Source organism: Athene cunicularia, assembly GCF_003259725.1.
Source record: "Athene cunicularia isolate RWA chromosome 13 unlocalized genomic scaffold, athCun1 chr13_part1, whole genome shotgun sequence".
Taxonomy (NCBI): Eukaryota; Metazoa; Chordata; class Aves; order Strigiformes; family Strigidae; genus Athene; species Athene cunicularia.
The window spans coordinates 21,403,930-21,429,615 of NW_020799117.1; the positions used below are offsets into that span (position 1 = coordinate 21,403,930).

At 39.2% G+C, this 25,686-nt stretch overlaps 1 protein-coding gene across 2 annotated transcripts in view; it reads left to right on the forward strand.

Annotated features, from left to right (window-relative positions):
* Window positions 1-21,677, forward strand: part of LOC113485118 (protocadherin alpha-C1-like) — an 83,189-nt gene extending 61,512 nt beyond the window's left edge. The window contains exons 4-5 of one of the 2 annotated variants that reach the window (XM_026858027.1): window positions 19,741-19,842; window positions 20,282-21,677. In XM_026858027.1, the coding sequence (XP_026713828.1) occupies window positions 19,741-19,842; window positions 20,282-20,352 (173 nt within the window). In that variant the 3' untranslated portion in view covers window positions 20,353-21,677. Of the gene's footprint in view, window positions 1-19,740 lie in introns of both variants that reach the window. The other variant, XM_026858026.1, reaches the window with a different exon arrangement.
* Window positions 21,678-25,686: the final 4,009 nt, after the last annotated feature.

Sequence of the window (25,686 nt, forward strand, 5' to 3'; positions counted from 1 at the left end):
ACAGAATTAATTCTTCTAAAATGTGTTCTTTTTGAAGTGTATTTATGAAGTAGAAAAATTGAATAGATATCTGCATGAAGAACATATTGCTCCAGCACAGGAGACACTGAATTCCGAAATTAGATATGAGATACGCATGGGTTACAGGTATACTGTCACAACAGCTTAGGCTATGCTCAGCCTGCACGGCTCCTCCATATTTCAGTGGACTTGCAAAAGTACTTAACATTTCTCCCAGCTGTGCTCCCTGGATTGCTTATGTAGAGCCTTAGGTATAGATAAGCACTACATCAGTCAGTTAATCTGGTTCTGAGGCCACTCAAATACAAAAAAATCAGGAAAAAAAGCGCCCCAGGTGCAACATCAGAGCAACGCTCAGGTCTTTAGGAGACGGATCAATATTGAATGCTATGAGCACAAGGCAAGTGTACCAGTTCAACATGTAAGAAATTAAGAATCAGGAAAAAAACCAGATTTTTGGTTTAATGTTAGTCACCTGTGGCGTAAAGGATAGAATCCTAGTTGGTCACACAAACCTGGGAGCTCAAGCAAATTCTGTTGGAGAGAAACGATGTTACATTTAGTTTGTTGCTTCTAGAGCAGGTAACTGTAACAGATCAGATAATTATGTTCGCCAAGTTTCTTTTTCACTATTATTCAAATAGCCTATCATGACTACCAGAAATGCTGACATCTGTGTTGTAGACAGAGGCTAAAATACACAGAGCCATGACTTCTGTGTTCTTACCTGAGACTATAACCTTTGCCTTCTGCTGGGAAAGGCAGGTAGGGACACTGTATGGAAACAGGTTTATTCTAAATCTGTGGATACTGTAGCTATCCAGCCCAAGAAAAACTAGGTACAAGAATCCACCTGGTGATGTGGAAACTTACAATGAAGATGAGACCGATGATATGATTTTTGTAGAACCAGACATTCTCAGCAAATAGTCAGAAAGAGCTGCCAGGCATTCAGCCGCCATAGGTGCAGCCAGTCTATTTGATCAGTGACCAATTCCATTCCAGATGGATTGTGCTGCCAGCTGCAATATAATCAGCAATACTGATAAGCAGCAATATTGGACTGGAACACATGACCACATGCTTGTGTTGTATTAACAAAACTATTTAATGGCTAGGGGGCAATTGTCATGAGAAACCCACTAGCCATGAGACACTTAGAATTCATCATAGCAAGTAAAGTAAGCCTTGATGTGGTTAAAGTATTACATCAGTATATTAACAAGAGAGGAGGGAGGTCATCACAGGTTCTTCCTGCCCTTCCCATGCTCTCTAAGGAGTTGTTTCTAAGAGCAAGCTGAAGTCAAAACAGAATCCACTGTGAAGTTCATGAAACCTCTGAAATGCAGATGGCCATTGGATGTAGTAATATCACTGTAGAAAGAACAGTCTGTGAAGAAAAGATATTGTTATATCCACTAAAACTAGAAAAGCAGGTCCACAGCCAAAGAATTATTTAAAAACTTGTAGGTAAACTGAGCATCAGCACTGACAACTTATTGAAAAAAATATCAGCTTTTTCTACAATCTGAGGACAAAGTTATCTGCCCAAGGCAGTATTTCCTGATTGTGGGAAGGACTGTGTTCTGCCAGACAGAATGAGAGGACTCATCAGACTAGCTGACTGCCTTTGTCTTAACTTTTGGTAGGCATTTGTGAGAATAAATGCTTTAGGGCATTAGGGCTTGAAAGATTTTTCAGTACTGATATATAAGGACAGTAGAGAAACTCCAGCACATCTGAATGGCACCCATTTAGAGAAATGGCACTGAATTACCAATTTAGTGGAAAAGAAAGCAAGCCTAGAAAAAAATCCTCAGATCATACCCTAGAAATGCCTCTGGAAATGAGTGTAGGAAGGATGTAGACAACTCTTTCCCTTTCATTGCAGACTCAGCTTTACAGTCTTTCATGAAACCTGCCCCAAGACATCCACTCTCCTTCCTACACTATTAACCCTTTTAGCTACAGGTTTTCTGATGATTTCTCAATGTACAGGAGATCCTTGTGTATTGATCTGGTGAATTATCCATCTACATAGCCATACATTTTCCTCTGTAATCCACGTATGTGTAATAGCATGCTCTAGTTTTCTCTGTCTTTCCTCCATCCTGGTGAAGTGACTGCTATTTTCATGCACTTGTATCTCACTTTTAGGTAGTCAGCATTCTTTTCAAGCACTATTTCAAGCACAATAAAAGCTATTGCTTTTAGCATCCTTACCATTTACTTAAAAGAGGGGACAGAAGATCTGAGTGGGGAGCAGAAAACATGATATTTATATTTTGTTCTCTTTAAACCACAGCTTGCACTGCTTGTCTTCCCCAAGCCATAGTTGCCTTGTTGACCTTTGGAATTCTTTTCCAAGGACAGGAACTTTCATCCCCCTTGGAGAAATGAAGAGCTATGCCCATGGCTAGGAGTCTCAGCCTTCCATTGGCATGTCCTTCCTCATGGCATCTTTGAACCTGTGGTTCATGCTCATCATAGATCATCACTCCATCTCATGCTCTAGGAGCAGTCCTAGACCAAGACCAGTGAGACCTGGACTTCTGTGAAATCTCATTGTTTTCTGTTGTACTGAAAATTAATAGTTTATCCAGTTATTGTTGTGGGAGAGTTCCAGGTTTTCTTCTGAATGCTGGGAGTGAAAATCTTAAATGCATGTTTAGCCTGTGCTTTCTATGGAAAGTGAGGCTCTGTATTGCTCAAGCAAGTGGCTGCTCTCTCCTTACATGGGCTGGCCAGTCATCTTCTTACCTGTACCAGCTCCTGTTGAAGAACTAAAATGCTGAGGTTGTGGTCAGGAGACTCCTAATTATCTGTATATATTAAAAATTTTATTTATTTTTAGCTCATTTATGGAAGCCCAGCCTAGCTGATGTTTTCTTTTAACGATACACAGTGACTGGAAGGTCAAACTAATTTTTTTTCCAAACATTTCAACAGTCTTTGATATTACTGCATGGGATTTGGGTAATGTGATGATGGATTCTGGCAAAAGTGGACAGGATTGCATTGGACTGGTCGTACTTTTGAGGTACAGGCTAGGATTTAGAGTAATTAAATATTTGCTTTACCATTTTGGCTTCACAGCAATAACCTTTTCTTTGAGCTGTGCAGAACATTATACTTCAGAAGTTACATGAAAGCTAATTATTACCAGTCCCATGTACAGAGCTCAGTAGTCAAACATGGAAAGATCATCTGATTTTAGAAAATAAAACTGTTTATTTTTTCTTCATCATCAGAGTTATGATTCTTTTTCCTTTCCTTTTTCCACACCAGGCTTTTCCTAAAGACATACGGATTATAGATTTGATTTTGTTTAATTCTGAGATTATATAGTGCTAGAGCAGCATTTGAGCCTTCAAAAAGTCTAGCAGTCATCACTTAGCATGCACAAAATGAGAGAATTGGCCATTTTGCACTCCAGAATAATTACTGGTAAAAAGTGGAGCTATATTGGTTCCATGGTATTCAATTTTATGAACATATAAATACAGATTTCTACAACAGTTTTGACACCCTAGTCAAGCAAATGTTGAATATATAGTGCCACTGCTGAACTGAATTTTCAGATATCCTAGGTCCAGAGTTCTGGATGCACAACTGCTCTCTTCATATGTTGGGTTAATAGTTAAGGTTGGCTCAGACGCTGAGAGTATTACTCCTGAACCTGGTGAAGAAGTATTCCTGTAGAGCAGAGCTTGCTTTCTGCTCTGCCAGATACTGAGTTTTTGGCCTTCTGGGCTGTGTACAAAATCCTTCTACTTAAAGGGGCACTGAGGAGGCAAGAGAGGGTTCTTTGTGTTTTGAATGGCCTTTATTCACTCTGAAAAGAGACAATGGTTGCAGGGTTATTTTCATACAGAACATGTGGTCTGAGACTGTGCAATTCTAATAGCAAATAAGAAAAATATATAACATGGATTAAGGTAAGGTGACTGACTATATGTAGTTGTTGAGATAAATTTAATATTTGTGAAAGGTGGCAAATTGTTGCCCCTTGACAGTGAAGTCTCCTGTTTACTGCAGAGGAGAGGTGCCTCCTTTGCAGACCTGCTTGTGTTTCATCTTTAACCTGGAAGAACCAAGACTAGTAACCACTGGCTATTTCTTATTTGTGTGTTAATCATTCTTTTATTTATCTGCTGAGGTTGGCAGTTAGGGAAAAAGCTGTTGTAATTGTTATTTGCAGTGTGGAGGTTTGTCCCTCCCACCGCTTGACAGAGACCCATCACTTCATAACACATAGGATTGGAGGTGTAAATTGCAGCAGATTCTGGAATCTGGAGGTGAAAGCTTCCATATCATACTAATCACTAAAGGTTTTGAGATACAGACAGTACATCCTAGCAAACATTCAGATGGGTTTTCAGAATAATTCAGGTAAACCTTTATGCTGAGGCAACAGTGTGAATGTACAAGCAGAGTTTCCAGATGAGAATGTCACTGCCTAATCAGGAGAAACATATTCAGGTCAAGTGCCAGATAGAGTTATGCAGGATAACAGTGTTGCTCCACACAGCCTTTAGGGAAGCAGCATAATACTGGAATACTGAAAAATAATCCAGAAACCAGTGCACATCTTTGAAGGAAGCTATCGGAAGATGTTTTTCTGTCTCGCAGACCATGATTATTGATTAGTCAGTTGTGTGATTCTCAGACATGAGCTCTTCATTGACTGGAATTAGATTTATGAAGGCGGTTGCTTTGTTTGCAGCAGTAGCACATGCATGGCATGTTGTTTGCCACAGATGACTAGGTAAGGGAGAGCACCTGTTATTAATTGCATGATGGTGTAGAAAACAGGATGGATAAACAGACCATGAAATCGCATTGGGTCAGTCCTATGCTGCCAATCCTGAACACCCAAAACTTAAGCCTCATGTAGAGGTTGTTTTTTAAATTATAAAAAAAAAATAAATTATTTAAAAAACAACAACAACAACAACAACAACAGAGGAGTTCCCTTTTATTTGCTTTCTGGTGCATTAGCAGCTAAAAGTAACTTTTTTTTTCCCCCTGTGAAACCTGAGATTCTCACAAAATTATGAAACTACTGATACTTTACTGAAGTGACAAGTATTCTGAGAACTGCAAGAATGAATGGCCCTGACATGATCCCACAGTGCAAAGACTAGAGACTCAAAAATCTCATGCAGGTAGAAAAAGCTACATGAGAAAACTCAGGCTGCAGTTCATGCTCTTTCATTATTTAATTGTGATTAAAATACAACAGCCATAAGGGAACAAGCTTGATTCTATTCTCTTGTGTTAGACTATGGCAGTGCCACCTGCTCAGCATTTTTTCTTGCTAAATGCAGCTTTTGTACTGAGCCCAAAGCAGAATTACCTGGAGGAGCAGCAGAAAACTTGCAGAGAGCCTTGTGATAGTTGAGGATTAGGAGGCAGAAAAATGGGTGATTCACTTTGGCTTCTGAAGACATTCAAAGCTGCAGGCAGGGTCGGGAGGGATATTTGAGAATATGATGAACTGATTACTAAATTATTTATAGAAGTGAAAAATAGTGGGGTTTGCATTAAGAAAGCTCTGCAGGTTTGGGTGCAGTTGCAGACATATTTGTCCAAACAGGTGACTTTGGGTCCTAGCATGGCCTTGGATCAATGAGTTTATGTCAGCTGCTTCAGTAAGGAGAAAGTCATCCCACCTGGCACCATTTGGTATACTTTGGTGAATGGCTAAGGCCCTGGAGAGAGCAGCTGAACAATTAAGACATTATTCTCAGTATTTATAAACAGTTATTTTGTTGGTGTGTTGTTGGTTTCCTCTCTCTCTCAAAAGTATTTATGTGCCAAAGGGAAATCTCTGGCCCCTGAAAAAAAAAAAAAAGGAGTAAAGCCATCATAATTTATTTCTGCTATTTTTTTCTCTCATATACTATAGACAAGACTATATGGCTCATAACAGTATTTGCTATTGAGCCTAAATAATTGTCCTCTCTCCAGGTATTGTCCTCTCCTGAAGACCGACACATCAGCTGTAAGCAAATGGCAGATTTGCTGGTGTACAGAAATACAGATCTGTTTGCCTGTTCACTGAGTTGTTTCACTAGAGATGCAAATTGGATAATTGCAGATGCAAAAATTGTTGATAGCTGCTTGTAGAAGATCTACCTGCATGATTACACTGTTTTTACAGGAAGAATTATTAAATATTAGTTCTAATTTCAGTAAATATGCACACATGTTTTTGAATATAAAACTCAGAGTGGTGTGCCTCTCTGGTGGGTAGAATGAACTAGATCGAAGACAGCATTTTAAAGCATCCTTTTGCTGTCGTTTCTCCTCCGTACACAGTATATGTGCTTTGACTGCACTTCCTCCGGTCTCTAAGCCACTGCAGAAATTCCAGTCACTGAGCAGCTGCGTGTATGCTTGAATGAAGTGTGTGCTGCTCCTTGTGTCAGCAGGAAAAGATATAAATAGAGCTTTTTTCCCCTTGTTGTCACAAGCTGCGTTTCTGCTGGCTACCCCAAGCTATTTGTTCTTCAAGTCTGGTGTAAAGGGAATACCTCTAAATTAGGCTCAGTGCTGCAGTTGTGGATCACAAAGAGAATATGAAGCAATTTTAAGGACTGCAGCCCTCTACACCTAGTGCTTAGTGGGACAAGGCCTATCAAGATTAATGAATGGCTGTGCTTGCTGCTGTCCAGGCAATTGGTATTTTGCTGCAGAAGTTGCCTTCTCTTTTTTTCTCCCTTTCCAGTGAGGGCATATATATTGAAATAGCTGACAAAAATCCCCCTCTGTGGAACTGTCAGGTTTTAGTCTGAGGATGAAGCTCTTTTGGCTTTGTGCTCTCCTGCTGACACATGCTGGTCTCATGCCTTTGCAATGAAGAATTGTCCCTGTTGCCAACTCGTACACCAAATGCAATCAGCTGAGAGATCTGGAGAGCTGGCGGGTGAGTTGGCTTGCCTGGCCCTGGGGATCCCTGGTATAGCAAGAGTATGCGTTTATCATCATGTGGTCTGACGTATGTGAGCTGCACCACACATCAGGACTTTGTGAACTTGAGTGGTCTTCATGGATTAAAATGGACCAGGGTGTGATATCCTTGAAGATATTATTCCAGATACAAAGTTGGTAATGTAACAAGCCCTTTCCTCCATGTCCTCAGGTGGTACTGGGGTGACTGAGGAAAGATCCTGGGAAAGTAGGGTCTGAAATGGGGTGTTCTTTGAAGTGAGAGAGAGCTTGGCCCATCCTTGGAAGCACAAAGACTGGTTCAGGAGGCCCTGGTTGCATAGGCCTTTGATGGAATGGCGAATAATGTTGTCTCACTTCACTTTTCCAACTCAAATCAATTTTTAAAGTTGACATATAAGCATCTGATTGGTCCTACAGTTGATGCGAGAAAAACTCTGCATTATGTATATCCAGCTCTGTGCAAGGACTACTGTGGGTAATAGCAAGCCACAATTTATGCAAAGAATGTTGATGCATGTACCTGCATCACCTTTCTGCTAACAAAGTGCCTCTCACCGTGCCCTTATTACGGATTGGCATGCATGAGGCTGACACTTCATAGTGGTCCCTGATACTGTCAGGAGCTGCTCTCTGCATCATTCTGAGTGCACTTAATGTAGACCGTATATATAATAATTAAGAAGATAGTCACCTCCTCAACAATCACAGAAATTCAAAGCAAATGAACCATTTGTATATTAACACATATGTATATACACACAGTTACAAAGGGAAAACAAAGTTTTAGAGCTTAATTGAGATTTAAAACATTTTTTAAAATATGCTATATGTAGATCCCACCAGATGGTAATTTAAAATTAATTTTGAAGTGAAAGATTCAATAAACAATAACATCACCTTTTAGCCTTTATAATCACTAAGATGTTTTAAATGTTTCTATTCTTTGACAGCTTGTCCTAGTTGCCTGGGCATATGACACATTTCCTGGAAGGAAAATAACTATGCTATCAATCCAGATACCGTCTGTCCTTTATTTTCTCCCTGCATTTTCATTTAAAGGAATCACAGCTAAAAAAAATGTGAATTTTCTAAGATCTAATCAAGATAGGATTTTTTTTTTTCTATGTCAGCCTCCATTAAGCAATAATATAGAAATGAAGTTAATTTTCCTTACGTTGCTCTCAGGCATCCATTTTACGTCCATTACACTTTATGTGTAATAATTCATATTGCAGATTTGATCTTCCTGTTCATTTCAAGCCAGTTCTTCCATTTTTAATATTTCCTTCAAAGAAGTTAAATGGCAGGCATATTATATAAATCTTTCTGATATGTTACTACAACTGTTTGAGCAATGCTTTTCTTGAAAGAGAGTTCATTAGCAAATGAGCAGTTTGCTAATATGAGTATAATGTAAAGCACTGTTTTACGTGGAAGGGCAAACCTAAACCATTTCTATAATTGTTCAATTGAGGCAATAATTACTGGCTTAAAGATCTGGCAATATAAAATTAAAATGAAAATAATTGAAATATAAAGTAGGTCATTTACTAACTCTTAAACTGGGATTATGAGGGCTCTATTCTGAAAAGATAACAGTGATCAAAAATTAACAGAGATGGCTCTACCCAGTTTTTGTATAAGTGTTAGTCCTCCAAGACTTAATACTTACCATCTGATGATACTTACCACTTAAGAAAGTGTAATCCTAGAGACAAGACACAAAAGGTAACTGCAACTTTGTTAAAATTGCTGTTGCAATGTGGTGCCATCCATTTAGAGCAACTGCCAACTTTGATCCTGTCAATATCCTTAATATTCCATAATTGTATATTATCCTCCCTCAAATAATCTCTTTGTTAATTCTTTTTTTCAGCATTATATGACCTTTAGAGCACATCACCTAGCAGTTTGTGATTTCAATTTATATGAAGGAGAATAAAGTGCTGAACAAGTTAAGAGGTTCAAAACCACATTTAAATTGGCTTTTAACAGCCAACCAGAGCAGAACTGCATGCAGATCTATTAAGTTTAGCAGAACTAGACAGATACACACCTGTTGAAAACCTAATGCAACTTTTCATCATATGGTTCAAGCAGGTACCGTCCTCTCAATTAAGAGAGCACACTTTTAGCTGCAGGGAAGAACAAATGGGTAGAAGCCTTAGAGCCATGATACAGTAGGATTCACTCTTCCAGGGCAGTCAATCCGGTTCATCTCATCAGAACCAAAATAATCTACTTTAAGGGGTTAAAGACCCAGATGACATGAAATGATCATAATATCTGGATTTACCTACAACCTAAGAAAAAGTCCTCCAAGGGCTGACTTCACAACCACGTGAAAGAGCAAAGGTCCTTCTGCAGTAGGAAAATGGATGTGGGGAATCTTCACAAGGTCACCTCCATTTTCTCCTCAGAGAATATTTAAAGAATTCTGAAAAATAGAGAAATTGTGTAGTGTGCTTATCCAGGGGGCTTATCGTACTGTATTAGCAGTTACTCATCACATTTAATTAAGATTCCTTTTTAGCTGATGTGAAATATTATTAGCTTCATCCCCTGTCAGTAAAAAGGAATAATAATGGGATGTGATCCTAACAGGAGATGATAGGAAACTGCTAATGTTTCTTGAATATTGTGGAAGAGAAAGAGGGCTGTGACTGTCAGAATCTGTTCTGAGGCCTGTGATGTGTAGAGTTTTACAGCCCCTTCCTGTGAAAGGTATTAAAATTAACACAGCTCTATTAGGGCAAGTTGCTGGCTAACAGCCATATTGGTGAGAATCAAAATAGACATCGATTAGTATTTAGTTAATTGGCTTTTGGAGGGGGAGAAGTTTGCAGAGGTTCAGTGATAAACTAGTCAGAGTAAGTGAGTGAAAGGATGATGTATGTCTAAAATGATTTTATATAGCTGTATGGTATAGTTTACTTTTAAAATTAAGAAAACCCTTGATGATAACAAAACCAGACTAAACTAAACAGTAATAGTATCCTCTGTTCCCCTCTATGGTCCAGATAGAGAAAAGGCCAGTTTTGGCTTTCATCCATAAAATTCCAGTAAAATTACCCCTTTATTGGTGATCAGAGCCAGAGGGAGCCAGGGAACAGGTTCCAGCTCTGAGGTTCAGAACACAGAGCCACCTTCAACATCTGAGAGACAAGGCACTGTATTTTCCACACTCCCAAGCTTTGTACATTTATAGAAAGGAAGATCCAAGCAGAAAGCTTCACACTGTAGTCATCTGGCCTGGAAATTACAATGGTTTGGACTGCTGGGGTGGAAGCCATATGCAAGAGAAACTGTTGAAGCCTGTAAGCTAAACGTAGATGATCAGGAAAGAAAAAAGTTGTCTTTTAAGACCGTTTCTTAAGTGTCTATGATTCATTACTATGCTATCTTTTCTAAGTGTTGAAGCTCACACATTCATTCATGTTTAAAATAGATGCCTCTAAAAGCATGGAAATAAATGTGTCCCATTTTCTTTCACTACCACTTCAAACATCCAATTAGTTGGTTAAAATTAGCTCCTGCTTTGAAAGACTAAAATTGATGCTTCAAGTTTCCATAGTTACTGTCTATTAATTGTGCTCTGTTAAAAAGTGGGGATTCTCTTTTGCCTACCAGCACTGGGTGTTGGCAGCCATGCTGGGCTCTTTATGCACCAGCAGTAATATGGACTGTGCTAAGGTAAGTTCACCTGCAGAAGTCTTTCACAGTTGTAGAAACTGGTAATTGGTAAACGTTTTTGTTGAGGGTAAGCAGAAAGGACTGAATTAAAATGAATTCTTATAGGATTGTTCACTCTCCAAGGTGGACACAAATAAAAGCAAGCTAGTCCTGTCCAGGAGATCCAATGCAAGAACATCTAATCCTACCTTCTGTCTTCCCTTCAGGTAACCTGAAAGCCTGAGATTTTCCTTATTTGGGGACTCAGTCTCAGCCAGCCATTGAGATAGGGGCTGAGGCAGAGGGTGGCTGTAGCAGCTGTAGACTGGAGTCCAAGCTGCTGATCCTGTGATCACCCCATGGAAGCAGAGTGGCCTCCAGTGGCAGGAGGTGACCGGATATAGAGGATGTCTGTGCTGTTGGCCTCAGTTCAGTAACAGAGAGAGAGCAGGGGGAGGAGGGGGCTGGCTGGCTGCAGAACACTATTAAAGGCGGCAGCAGCAGCCAGGAAATGCTTCCTCCTTTTCACCTTCACAAGCAGGATTTATGGTGCTCTCTGAGCCTGTTGTCTTTCACATAAAAGTGCTTGTATATAAGCATTTATTTTTTTTTTTAAATGTATAATTATGGTAAGTATTCTTATCCATAATACAGACTAAGCAGCACAAGATCTGTTTCTGTCCTCCTGACATTCGGAGCTTTGTATTCTCCAATGACTTTTGCTCTCTTTGCAATATTTCATGTCTTTATATAATAGAGGCAGCACCAACACACAGCACCAGTCAGCTGAAAGCAGTTAGAGTGCCACCTCCCTCCTGGTCACATCCAGAGGCAGATTTGAGCCACAAATCAGACATCTCAGTTTTTAAAGATTTGTCTCAAAGTCCACATTTTTGGCATGTGTCACCTAGCAATCTTAAAATCAGCCCTCAGCAGAGGCCTGGGTAGCTGTTTACTGCTCCAATCAGTTCAGTTTAGGGAATTTAAGATTACATAGTACCTGGTTTGACATTAAGGCAAAGAAAAGCCTTTTCTTTGGTGGAGGTGGGATGGGTGGCAGCGAGTCCCCGCCACACCACCTCTCCCCTCTCCCTTCCCAAGCACTGAGGGGCACGGCAGTCCCCTCAACACCAAGACCAGTTTTCCTGCACTATTCATTGCCCTTTACCCTACTGTTTGCATTAAAACAAGGGCAGAATGATTGGTGCTCTAGCTGCCCACACTATATTTATAAAATGAAAATCATGTGGGCTGGCATTTTTTTGGCTGTTTTCAACTATGAACTCTTAAAAATGGTCACTTTAGGCCTGCACACATGGTGAAATGCTCAAATAAAAATCCATCTACCTTATATTGGAGGAGTCTGTCCCTACAATCTCTGCTTGCAACACAAACATTCATACACTGCATCCTCCACGGTCCAGCATCCAGTAGAGCTGGAAAGATGACATGGGGAATTGTGAATATGTGTGCATGCTGTCTTGGTGATACAGCAGATTAGTTCTGTTTGGTGAGGAAAAGTTTGAGACTCATGCTAGGCAAGTACTAACAGGTGCTTGCCAAGACAAATTCTAGCAATGGGAGCAGGACTGGCCATAAGTACAACAGTAGAAAGATGTTACCTGAGAAGGCTGATGTTTTTATGGGAGGAAAAGCCTCTTTGAGTGAAAAGAGAATGAGAGGAGCTGGGGACACTGGGCTCTGTTTCTTCAGCAGCTGCAAGAAGCCATTTAGCCTGTGTTGTGCTCTGACCACAGCAGACTGTAGTAGCAAGCAAATCAGTTTTTTGCTTTCACATAGCTCAGAATACGCTGGCAGAGCTATTTGATGGCTGAGACAATTTCTTTAATACACAGCCATGTAAGATTGTTTTCTTATAATGAGATAGATAACGTCTGTTGAAATTCAGTTTCGATGTCTGCATGGACAGTAACCTGAGACTGAGCTGGAAGTGACCTCCATGCCCTCCTGCTGCTTTGTGTCTGGATGTTGGAGCAGTGGGGGGTTATGGATCTCCCACAACATATGTGCTATAATTACCCTGTTTAATGTTACTGCCTTTAAATCCAAGCAAAGGATTAAAGCTACAGGCTCCATGGTGGGGAGAAGTTTTCATTTTGTTCATTCTTCCTGTCTCTGAATCATTAGTGCATAACAGGTCAAACAGATGGAAGGGCAGAGAGTGAGAATCATGTTTTTGCTTTTTCTTTGAGACTCCAAATTGACATGGTCCTTAGAGATGGTTGTGATTTTTGGCAAGCTGATAGTGAAAGTGGTTTAACTTTGTCCTGACAGTAATTTCTCTCTCTTTCAGTTCAGTTTCTGTCATTTTATCACGCTGATGATGGATTTTTATTTTGCTTTCTTTGTTGTGGTTTTGGTTGTGGTTTTGTTTTTTGGGTGTTTTTTTTTGTTTGCTTGGTTGGGTTGTTGGTTTGGTTTTTTTTTTTAATAAAGATTAAATGGGCATTTTAATCCCAAAAAGGATTAGGGGTGATCAGTGAAGCCAGAATATCCACAGAGATCCTCCAGATGACACAGTGGTTTTCAGTACATGCTGTTTGCATTTGATGTGATGTTTCAGAATCAGTGCAGAACATCAGACTCTTTATAACAGTGAATATTCATTAAGCCTGCCAGAGGCAGAATCTGCAGTCAGTACAGCATCAGTGGAGGAGGCCAGGAAGAGAGAAATCAGGTTAATGACTAGCTTTCTCTGCAGTTTGCTTCCTGTTTATTGCCTGAGCTCAGTTTTAAATAAATTCATTTAATTAATGTGTTTTGTTACTCTGACCTGCGGACAGAAGGGTCTGTGATTAATGATGGGGTATTCCTGGTCTCACAGTGGCTTTAGTTGGCATGTTCTGGTGTCTAGGAAAACAAAACAAAACAAAACAAAACAAAAAAAAGAACAAAAACCCAACAAAACCAAAAACCCACTGAAAAATATTTCCTTTAAACTTCATAATAATAGGTGGTTTGATTGAAATCTTTTATCAAAGTCGAGTCCTTGAGCCACCAAATTCTTAAAGACAGGGACAAAGTGGGGAGGGATGTCACAGAGTGAAAGCAAGCTGCTGTCTTGGCTGAGCATGTCACACAGCCAAAAATGTCTCTGCAGGGAGACAGAGATGCCCAGAAATGGTTTCCTCTTCTCTCCCTTGAGCAGAGCCACATCTGTTCTAACATGAGTTAGCCTTCTTCTGACGAAAGTTCTTTAAGAAAGCAGCAGAGGCATAGGAAGTAGAGACGATGTACATGACACTTGGGATATATGGCCAGCTCTCATTATGGGAAGTGAGCACCACCTGTTCCTAGTAAACACCAGATTGGAGCTGTGGGGCTATACAGGGACAGGAAAGAAACACGTGGCCTCCCCAAATGAGAGAAGAATGTCAGTGAGATAGAAACTGTAGTCTTAGCCCAGACCTGGTGGGATATCGATTTGTGGGCTGAGTGATGACATGTTCTCTGAGCAGGCATTTGCCCCAAATTTAGAAGACATCTCAGTTTCAGACTGTTTGTACCCATCGCTCAGCATTTTGACTTTGTTCAACTTACATATCAGTTTGGATGGTTTTACAACCTAATCAAAGCCAGCCCTTCAGTTGAGTGAATTCACAAATGCCACATCTGAAAAGACAGCACTGTAAATCTCAGTGACAGACCTGTACTGTTCAGAGTATCACTGACAACCTGAACAGCACTGGTATATTGCCGTCATAACTAAAATGTTGCCTTTTAAGGGTGGAAATGATGCAACCTTAACAATATGGCTGAGCTTTCTCAGAAGATGCCAATGCTTGCCTAAATGAAAATCCCATGAGGGGACTGGGGCTGAGAAAGTGACCTCATCTTGCAAAATGTTGCACAGGATTTTTGTGGCTGTCAATGTTAAAGAGATTAGTTTCAAACTTCTTATTTTTTTCAAGACTCTGGCATGGTCATAAGTACAACATTCCCTAAGGTATGATACTGCTTAACTTGCTCCTGAAGGTGGAATTCAGCTCCTTTTGCACTAGCCATCCAAAAGTAAGCTGTCTAATTTAAATTGGGTATCTGGGCTTTATCTGAGTTGAAGAAGCAAAGGTAATACAGCTCCAGCAGAGAGAAGGAGAAACAAAGAAAATTCAGTGCATCCAAAACCAGGCATTTAAGCTGGGTGGTTGGACTGCCTTCTGAGGGTGCCTGTTTCTATAGACTGTAGCAAAAACTAATTTAGACAGTTTAGGTTGGATGGCTACTTTTTTGTTGGCTGAATTTGGAAAAGGGACACCTTACTCTGTGGATGATATCTAAGGAAAAAAAAAGGTGCCTACAGCCGCTACAAACTAAATTTTAGGGACCTTGTTCCTTGTAGTAAGTGCCTGAGCTCCCTGCACAGAGAAGGGGGAGAGTTAGGTACCTCTGAAAAACCTGTGTGCTGAGATCATGACTGCCTGGAGCATGCAACCTGCTCCTTTCCTGGGGTCTTGAGCCTATGACATCCACATGACACTATCTAACAATGTGTAGAAATTCAGGTGTTTAAGAGCAATTAAGGACTTGCTGAACAAATGCCTATTGACTGAGATTTGTATGTTTTTCAAGTCCTGTGGGAGGTAGAGGTCTATTAGCATATGAACTGTAAATGCCTCTGGAAAAAGTAGCTAGGTACTGTACCCTACTGCTTCAAGCTTTCAGATAGATGATTTTAGGCTGTGGGGTTTTTTGGTATGTAAGTCTGCCTGTGCATTTCAAACAACAGTCACTGGATAGAAAAACAAGTATTTTGAAAGACAACCTAGAAGACCTTTCCTCCTAACTAAGTATAGGATCTACTTGGCTGCAGAGTCTCTATTGCTCTAGGTTCCATTTAAAGTCTACTGAGACACTTGTATTTTGGTGAGAGTACAAGCAAATGGAAGGGGTGAAAAGTTTATCTCCCAATTTAGTATGCAGACACACAGACAAAGAAGCATCAGGAGCTGCAAGGAGCACCCTAGATTTTGAGTTCTGTTGCATGCATACATTTTTTAAATACATCATTTGCTCATTGAACGTGAAGACTGCCGTGTTCCTTGAGAATAAAGCAAAGTAGCAGTCTCCAAAGTAATCCTTTGAGATATACGAGGAAATGGCCAGACCCTGTGCTTTTATGTAGGAACTCTGGTGAAAACCTGCACTGTAGCTGTAGGGAGAAGAAAACTGTAATGTTTTTAATTGTTACAAATACAGCTGGTGGATTTGCTTTATATAGATTTTCCTCTAAGTTTAATGAACAAATTTAAAACATTCAATAAGACCCAGGAAATAAACAAGAGTATGACTAAGCCGGTTAAATGTAAAATAGCATCGAAGTGGAAAGTTTTTGTTGTGAAATTCCTGCTGGTAAGAAACAGAAGAGATGTTTAAGGAAGCCTTGGAAACTAGGTGATAAGTGACATTTATCCTTGATCTGAAATGCATAAATGTACAACGTTGTTAGTACAGCTGAACTGTGACCTTCCCGCCTGCCAATACAGATAAACACACATGTTATCAGGTAAATCATGCAGAAGGGAAATTTCCTGAGGACGCTGTTGAAGACCCACTCTAGGAAATGATGGCTATTAACTCATTAAGTTCTGTCAGTCTCTGTCTTTGTATGTGAGCTCTCCACATGGCTGTAAGGATAATTAGTTTCCTTTGGCTTAGTGAGTATTAAGGCATATTAAAATGCTTAATTTATATGGTAAAAAAAACATATTTAGTGGCTGGGAGAGAAACAAACAGAAATGCAAGCAAACCCCTTGAGTCTTTAAGTTGACAGAATCGTGATTCCAGGGTAGATATGATGGGTTTGTTGTGTTTGGACACATTATGTCAGATGGCTTTGTGATAAATGCTACTGACTTCATCTGGTGAGTAGATTTGTCTAGGCAGAACCAGATTAAAGGCTCAGTATCCTGTTCTGAATTAGATTTCAATAATGCAGATGTGTATGTGCACCCTGTTAGATTGGCAAGATTTTCATGCAAGAGATACTGTACCTACAGCTGCTTCTCAGGTCGTTCCAGCTGGAGGTTTGAGGTGCCTGTACCTACTCTATCTATCTGTTCTTACATGTTACTGTATTTGTGTGGTAAAATGGATAATATAAAGTCACTGTCATTGTCTCATGTCCCATCTTTAGCCTAATATGCTCATGTTGAAATGGCATGACCACACACCGTGTTGTTTGAGCTGTGCTGTTGTGGCACTGCAGTCCTAGACTGTTGTATCCCTGTACACTTCAAAGCAGTTTTGGGACTATTCACTTCTACAAGGCTCTCCCCAGCCAGAGCAAGGATGATTCAAAAATGATTTGATGTCACCTTCAGCTGTTTTTTTCCTGCCAGGAACAGGAAAAGAGCATTGGGTCTGGACCAATGTTGTTTGGAAGGAATGCTGCATGGGCTTGTCGGAAAGGAGAAAGGTTTATTTGTCAAATAGGGCTCAATTTATTACATACAATATGAAAGCTCACATTTTTGTATTGCTGGAAAAAGACAATTGGTTAATAATTTGGAAAAAGGCCAAGACACACAGCATTCACCTTTGTAATTTATCATCTCAAAGAAACAAAAGTGATATAAAAGGTTCCTGACCAAAATACTTTATTAAGCAGAAATGAAATCTGATTCATATTGATGCATTTAGTATGGAAGGGCTTGCTAGGACATTGCTATTGCCAACAGCAAACATGTAAAAAATTTGAAGTTGATAGTTAAGACCACAGGAAATTTACAGAAAAGCTACAACTGATAAAATAGAAGAACTTCCACATTAATAACACCTTCAAAAAATATATTTGAGACTAGGGAGGTTGAGGTTACTAAAACAACTTCAACAGTTCCTGAAAAGTACATAAAGTTAAATCTAATTAGTTGTTCTAATTCTTGATTAAACATCTGATTGTAGGAGTGGTCATATCACCTCCTTTACAAAGATTCCAGGTGCCAAACATATTATACAGGTGGTGTCAGAGACAGTTCTGATGTGTCATGTTCCTTTGGCTCTCTAACATGGACGTACTGCGTAAGTATGGAAAAGCTTAAAAAGGAACCATGCTTTCCAGCGGTGTTTGTTTTGCTGACATGCAAGAGGAATATTGTCAAGGAGCAGAATGTGTTCTCGAGCTTTTGAACAAGGAGAGATTTATGTCTATGTGCATGACATATGTTTTATTACATAAGATAGAAAATTGTACAAACAACATTACAGAAGATGAAAAATCATGAGAAAATAAGTGCAGGAGATGCTGTTCAGTTCATGAAATGGCTGCTAAAGTTCATTACTACTACAGGGGTACAGAGCAGTCAATAGCTGAAGTTTACTGAATAGCATCTTCTGGTCTGGCAAAAAGTGGAGACCTCCCTCTAGACTGTCTACTTTGTTTTCTCTTCCTGCTCCTTTCACCAGTGGGAAACCTAGAACTTCTCTATTTCTTCTCTTTTCTGTGCCCTTGCCTCCTCTTTCAAGGGATATGGAGTCCCTCTCAGCTGGTTTTTCAGCCCTTCTTTGTAGCAGTGCAGATCTTACATCCTTTTTTACCCTGAACTTCTTTACCTGTTCAACTGAACAGCTCTGATGCAGAATACACAATGCTGAGACTTAATCAGATCAGTAGTACTGGCATTGTGCAGTATTGCAAGAATTTGCATGTGGCTAGGAGTGTTACCAGTGTGACAGGTCCTATGTTTGCAATACTGCACTTTTAGAGTGTAGATAAGCATACTTTCATCAGATTTGAGGGCATCAGATGCATAAGTTCTGAGCCTTCCCCTCATCACAGTCCTTTAAACACTTAAAATGATACACTAAAATGGATATGCTGTTCCTATTCAAAACTGGGAGTTGTCTAAATTACAAAGAATTTTCAAAGTTTACAAAAAAGTAAAACAGCCACGTTTTAAGACTTTCTCTCACAGAAGAACCTAATTGGTATTGCCTCTCACTATGCTAGAAAATTGTCCTTGTGAGGACAACATACATAAATATTTCAGTCTGATTAGCTCAATCTCATCAAAATTGTGGAAATAAAATTAAAACTTGCTTCATACTGCAAGCCTAAAGCAGGGGACACAACTTTATATTTGTCTGTCTAAAATATTGTGATCTACCTTTCTATTATATCAATTCAAATAAGCAGAGGTTAGTCTCCAGTCTGGTGTTTTTTAGCCTTTATGTTGTGATGTTACAGTAAGAAAAAAGAAACACTGTAGTGAGGGTTTTCCCAGTTTGAGAACTCACTGCAGTATTATTTACTTCTGAACCATTCTTGACAGCTTAGCACGAATTTGACACCAGCCCTTTCTGATGTCCCAATTAGAAAAACTTCACAACTCTCTTACAGAGTGACCCCATTTCCTGGCAAAAGGGAACAGGTTGCCAGAGTATCACCTTGGAGAAGACTATGAATGTTTCTGAGACCAGATTCTGCACCCTGGTTGAAGGAATCCTTTGATATCTCCACCCAGACAATTCAGTTCACTCCTGGTTTTGCTCTAGGCCGTGTCTGCTGATCAGCCACATTACATACATACATACACATACATGCTAGCTGGCTCTCAGGTTTCTCTCTGGGATCCACCAACTCATTCCCTCCATGAGGAATCCTGGATGCGGATACAGGATGATTTGCTAAGATATCCAGCATGGATGTGCACACTGCCAAGGCTGACTCCCCCTGCCCTGGACACTCCTCTAACCCTGTCTCACAAGACCTGACACCCTCAGACATACCCTTGTGCCATGCAATACACATGCTTGTGTTTTGTGCTATAAAACACTACAGTGGGCTGCATTGTGATGATCTCTTATTCTGTGCACTTCAAATTTGAAAGAAAAATGAACAACTATATTTCAAGGCACTGGGACCCAGAGCATGTTAGGTCCAGCAGTCAGTGCATGCTAGCACTGAGCAGCCTGGACAAGAACCAGTCAATAACATCCAGATGAGCAGCCAGACAACCAACTGTCAATGTAAAGCCAGGCTGAAGCCATAGCTTTCAAATACAAAGCTGATACCCACTGAGTGCTTGTATTTAATGATGCTTTAAGCTTTTCTTCCTGTTTTGACTTTTTCAGAACCTGAAGCGGGAGAGGTGTCCCCCCCAGTGGGAGCTGGTGTGAACAGCAACAGCTGGACCTTTAAATTTGGACCGGGCAATCCCAAACAAGGTGGTCCTGGTGAGTTGCCAGACAAATTCATTATCCCAGGATCTCCTGCAATCATCTCCATCCGGCAGGAACCACCAAACAGCCAAATTGACAAAAGTGACTTCATAACCTTTGGCAAGAAGGAAGAGACCAAGAAAAAGAAGAAAAAGAAGAAGGGAAACAAGACTCAGGAGAAAAAAGAAAAGGGCAACAGCACCACTGAGAACAGTGACCAGTGAGGGGTTTATACTAAAAGAACCCACGTAGCCAGTTTTTGTAATAATGGCAGATTTCTCCTATGTAGCAACTCCCAACTTCTTCCTACTGTTAACAAATTTCCTGTATGTACAGACTTGAGAATATCAGCAGGAAGTTCACAGTGTCTGTCTAAATTGCTTAACAGGTTTTGTCTTGAAAGCTTTATTAAGTCTGGTGTTAACTCTTTTTCTCCACTCTGGCTTGTTTTCAGAATCTAAAAAGCAGACACAAGTTTCCTTTCTCCTACGCCGAAAAGGAGAATCTTCACAGTACAGCCAGTGAGAGGTTGGACTCTGCACTGTGGTTCCTGTGCTCCTGTCTTGATGACACTTACAGGACAGGTTTAACATTTTTAATGTTGTGCACCCTCTATCTGATTGGAAATATTTGTGTGCAGATGTCAGCTAGGTGATATGAGATCAGATTATAAAATGCAAGAAGAGCTGGTAAATACGCAACAGAGGAAACACCTAATGAACACAAATGTTCAAAGATGTTCAGGCTGGGGAGGAAATGTCTGAAAGGAGATGACCAGACTTTTCAAATCTTGAGAAGTCACTGTGTGGAAATACTGAGTCCTATACATGACGTATTGTACACACTCCTGCAAATAAAACCAAACATTTACAGCTCTTTAAGATACCATAAATTTTATCTCTTACCAAGCAAGCCATTGGGAATATTGTCCCTTAAAGCCCTGCATTACCCTGGCAAGGCTAGCCCTCCGAGTGTAAAAGGGCTGGGCTGACATCCCAGGAATGTAACTGACTGTGATGCTCTGTGTCCCTATTTCCACTCTAACATTATTTTGCACATTATGTCTCTGAAAAGGTCAGAGTTTTTCCATGACACTTATGCAAAAGAGAGAAAAAAGAAATGCTAACTATGCTATTTGTTATTTGAGATATTTATTTATAAAGAAATATAGCTGTAAATGTTAAAGAAATATGATGCCCTTTAACCCAAACAGAAGTCAATCTAGAGCCATTATAAATTATAATTGCTGCTATTAAAGTGCTTTAGAAAATTTGCCTGAAACATCTGTATTATATCGGCCACTTGCCAATAACAGCTTTATTCTGTCGGGTGATTTGGGGGCTGCCTCTTGCATGTGTTAATAAATACAGGAATATCTTATCTTTTTTTTTTTTTTCTGTATTAATCTGCACTTTGAGTACACCTTTGCAATCAAACTGTCCTAAAATGAAGAAGCAGAAGCAAACTCCTCACACAAATGGATTTACTAACTTGCTAGCTCTGTGCAGTACCTTGGTGTTACCTCCCACACAACCTTTTCTGATTTTAGTTTTACTTTTCTATGAGATTATGAATTTCTGACCCTACTAACACTCATTATGTAAAATTCAAGTACTGTATGTATGCTGTATGCTCTTATAAGAATCCTGAAATATTTATTCTGTGCTTGTGTATGTGAATGTCAATGCAACTATTATTAGAGTGGACTTTAAGCTTTACCGTTGAATGTAAATTCATTATTTCTTTTTTGTACACTTGTGAAAAAGTGGAGTAGTGTTAATTTTTTAAGCCACTGTTGATTATCAGTTTTTTGTGTATGAAACACAAGTAAAATATCTTTCTTAAATCAAGCCATGCATGCATTTTGGGATTTATTGGTCGGAATATGTGAAGCTAAAGCTCTGTGAATTACTAAACCTAAGGGTATAAATGGAGTAATGAATGTGGCTGAGGATGTTGCTATAAAACCAATACATGTATTTTTAAATAGAATATAGCTGATGAGGGAATTCCAAGGAGTTTTCTACATTATTGTACATTCACAGAATAAAGCTCAAGTGTTGTATTAATTGGAACTGTCTAAGAGACTACATAGCTCGAAAATATCTAACAGACCCTTTAATCTAGGATCAAAGAGAACAACTGGATTTCTTGAGCCATATCCTGGATGTTTTATGTTTCCAAACTACTGACAGAGCAGAATAGGACAATTTCTATTCATTTTTAAGAACCTTCAGCAAGTCTTAAAACATCACAGAAGGTAAAGCTCTAATAAAATAATTCATATCTCAAAGCATAAACCACCAATGGCCTTGTGTGGTCTATTTGGAGTTATATTTTTCTACCAGTCTTGTTTTACTGGCCATGAAAAAGATGCTACTTGAGAAAAAAAAAAATCCTTGATTCAATTTTAAATGCTAGCCAAGAGGGAAAAACCTTCAGATTTGGACAGGGAGCCATTCTTTTAAGTAAGTGTGTCATGCAAGTGCATTTAGACTTATTTTTTTATTTGGTGACTAATCCAACAGTTTCCAAAATGTTCATAAACTGGAGTTACAGGGGTAACTTAAACACACAGAAGGATCCTGTTGTTTTGTACTCATCATAAAGAGGTTCTCCTCAATGCCTCTGGGAAAAAATCCAGCACAAAGATTTAATTCTTACAGGAATCTTTAACATTTGATTGTTTCTAGATTTTAATTGATTTTTTTTTTTCCTTCTAAGTGCTCACATTTTCCTCTATACAGGCCAATTTGATTCATTAATTTTTCATCAGTGGTCATACACAGCTGGTTTTCCAATGCTTACTTCTATCAGAATGAACCAAGAGCTGCAGTGTGTCTCTGATTTGCCTGTTTTAACATAAAATTACATTTGCCAATGCTGGCTTTGTTTCAGGTGCTTACTACAGAAGGACTTGCATGACTTGGTAGACAAACAGAATACCTAAAGATAAACATTCCAATATGGCAATCTGATAGAAAAGAGAAAAAACTCTCAGAGGAGAGGAGATACTTTTGCTGAAATTGTTTAAAAAGAGGCTGGATTGCGCTAGCAGAACTCACTGTGTTTTCAGAAGACTGAATCAGGCACCTCCCCAAATTTTTAAAATATTTTTGTGTATTTTAACCCTCTAGTGCAACTGAAATATTGAGATGTCATGTCAAATTTTAATATTTCAAAAAATAGTATACAAATTGTACCATTGACATCCTTGATTTTGGATGTCCACAAAAGGAGAAATTCTTGTAATTAAGTATTTCTGGAGGCACATGCTGCCACAGTTTTAGGGGCTACTGTTCAAATACACAACAATGGGAACTGGGAATCAGAGATGGCCAAGACCAACAAGAATCGAAGAGCAAAAGTTTCTTTTATCCTCTGACAATGAAGTGAGCAAGTCAAAATACAGTGCAGAATTTGATAAGGAAATTACAGTTTTGGGCCACTTTACCTCTTGAAGAATTTATTTCTCTCGTAGTGAGCATATTATCTTTAGAAGTCTGGGTTTTATGCATACAAGATCAGTGATCAAAACTATTGGGCTTTTATAACAGTCCTGAGCTACGTTGTATATTAATTACAACCTGTCATTAAAAAGATATTTCATTTTACATTATGCTTCTAAGACTTAGTCTTGTGCAGTTTCTTTCTGCTCAGTATATGGGTCATTGCACATCAGAGGAGGGGGATCCAATTAAAGTTTACCAATGTTCTTACATAAGGGGAATAAGAGACCCCAAAATGTATTTCCCAGATTTCATATATGAAAATCCATTATAGAATTAATTGCAGCCAGCTTTGATATCTTTTAGGATCCCATTTTATTTCCCCTTCTTCTGCTGTCATCTGACATGTTTCAAGAACTGCTTCCATTTTTGGAAAAAGCTGCTACACTGTTAATTGACTTTCTCCCCAGGAGAAATGCGAGTAAGCTACCATTATAGAACAGGACTTAGTAGTACATGATACAATGACTACAATTTCTATAGGATACATAATTCATGTTGGATGGTAAAAATCTTAGATCTGCCCATTCTGGGGCTTAACAGTCTGTGTTTAACAGTCTAATTCCCAATGAATAGCATTACCTCCAGGAAACTTCATTTTATTAGCTCTCTAATCTATATGTAACATATTTAGGTACAAAATGAGTCCATGATTCTTTCTGCTTTATGCTACCATACACTTCAATTAGAGCTTCCTGTGTTTCTAAAATCATCTGTTCTCAAACTGTAATTACATTCTTAAAATGCAAAGACAATTATTGTCTTTCTTTTACACAATAGGCCTCACTTTAATTCAGGTTATAGCTGAGTTTGTGTCAACAACTGGGTACAATAAACTATGTACAATCTTCCTTTCTTTTACTATGCTCCCATAGTAGCATTTTCTGGATCTCTTGTAAGATGAGTATTAAGAAAGGAGCTGAGCCATGACCCTCATTTGAGTCCTAAAGAATTAGTAGGTTCCTCAGTTTTGCTGTTATTTAATTGTTTGGAAACTGCTGGCTGTTTCTTGACACAGACACTTTTTTTTAAGACAGTGCCAGGAGTCCCATGTTCTGTTAAGGCTCCTGTAAATATCCAGAAGTATCACTTTGATGAAAAGTTTGGCTTTGATGAGTAAGTGTACACTGAAGTCCTTTGGTTTCTTTGCTTCTTCCTTCACATGTCTCTGAAAGAGAAGTGAGTGAACAGCTCAACAGCATTTTGATATCATCACACACAGTTTGATCTGCATGAAGCAAATATAGGCTTTGAAAACCATAGGACAGGCTGAGGACTCCAAGCAGTGCAATAATAATTGTGTATATGAAGGACTTGATATCATGGCTGGGATATATTAGGCTCCATATGATACTCACAGATGACTGAGTGGTTGGCTTTGTGCACTGCTCACACAATTGGCCTTACCAAGAGTGCATAGAATAGCTGTAACAAAATTAATGCTTTATCACATTTTAATGACCTTGTGCAGCTGAAACCAGCATGCTAGAAAATCAATATTGCTAGCATATAAATTAATTTTCCATTAGCTCTTGGTATGGTGATGCTGTACTCTGCCTTCCTGAGTTTTTCCTCCTCTATGGCCTCCATCCCTCACTAGAGGATCCAGTGATACTGCTCTGCAATTGCAGATGGGGAGTATATGTGTGTGTGTGTGTGTGTGTATGTGTGTGTACTTGTGTACATGCACAAGCATTTATATAGATATATATAAAAGTCTGAGACCTGGTTATGTTGTTATACAGAATAGTGCAACACCTACTATCACTGGTAATATGACTTAGATAAAGCCTATTATGCAAATCTATTAAATTTTTCAAGGTGATGCTACAACAGTATGCACCTACTTCTAGAATGTGTGTAGTTCAGATGCCTTTGGCTGGCTTAGAGAACTGATGAAATGAATCCTTTAGCATGAAGTACCAGAGAATTACTTCTGACACATGGTGAGAAAAGCATATCTTACACTGCACTGTGGAGTCCCTTTCATATCCCAGGACTGCCTCCATGCAGTTACTCTGACACAGGTTTTAACATCAAAAGATGAGAGATGTAGTGAGGTAAATAGCTCTCAGAAGCCACACAGCTTGGCAAATATTAGAAATGTTTGCCTGCCAGAGGTGCCCAGAGCTATGTAACTGTTGTCTGAAAAAAAAGACAGTAAATAACATTCACATTTAAGAACTGATGTTTGGAGCATATTATAAAACAGATGTGCTAGGTTTGAAAACTCAATTTTAAAACCAGAACCCTGAGAAAGAATTGGAGGTATTAAACTTGTTCCTCAACATAATGAGCTCTATTATGGTGGGGGCAGTGGAACATAGCACAAAGAGATTTTCCACCCCAA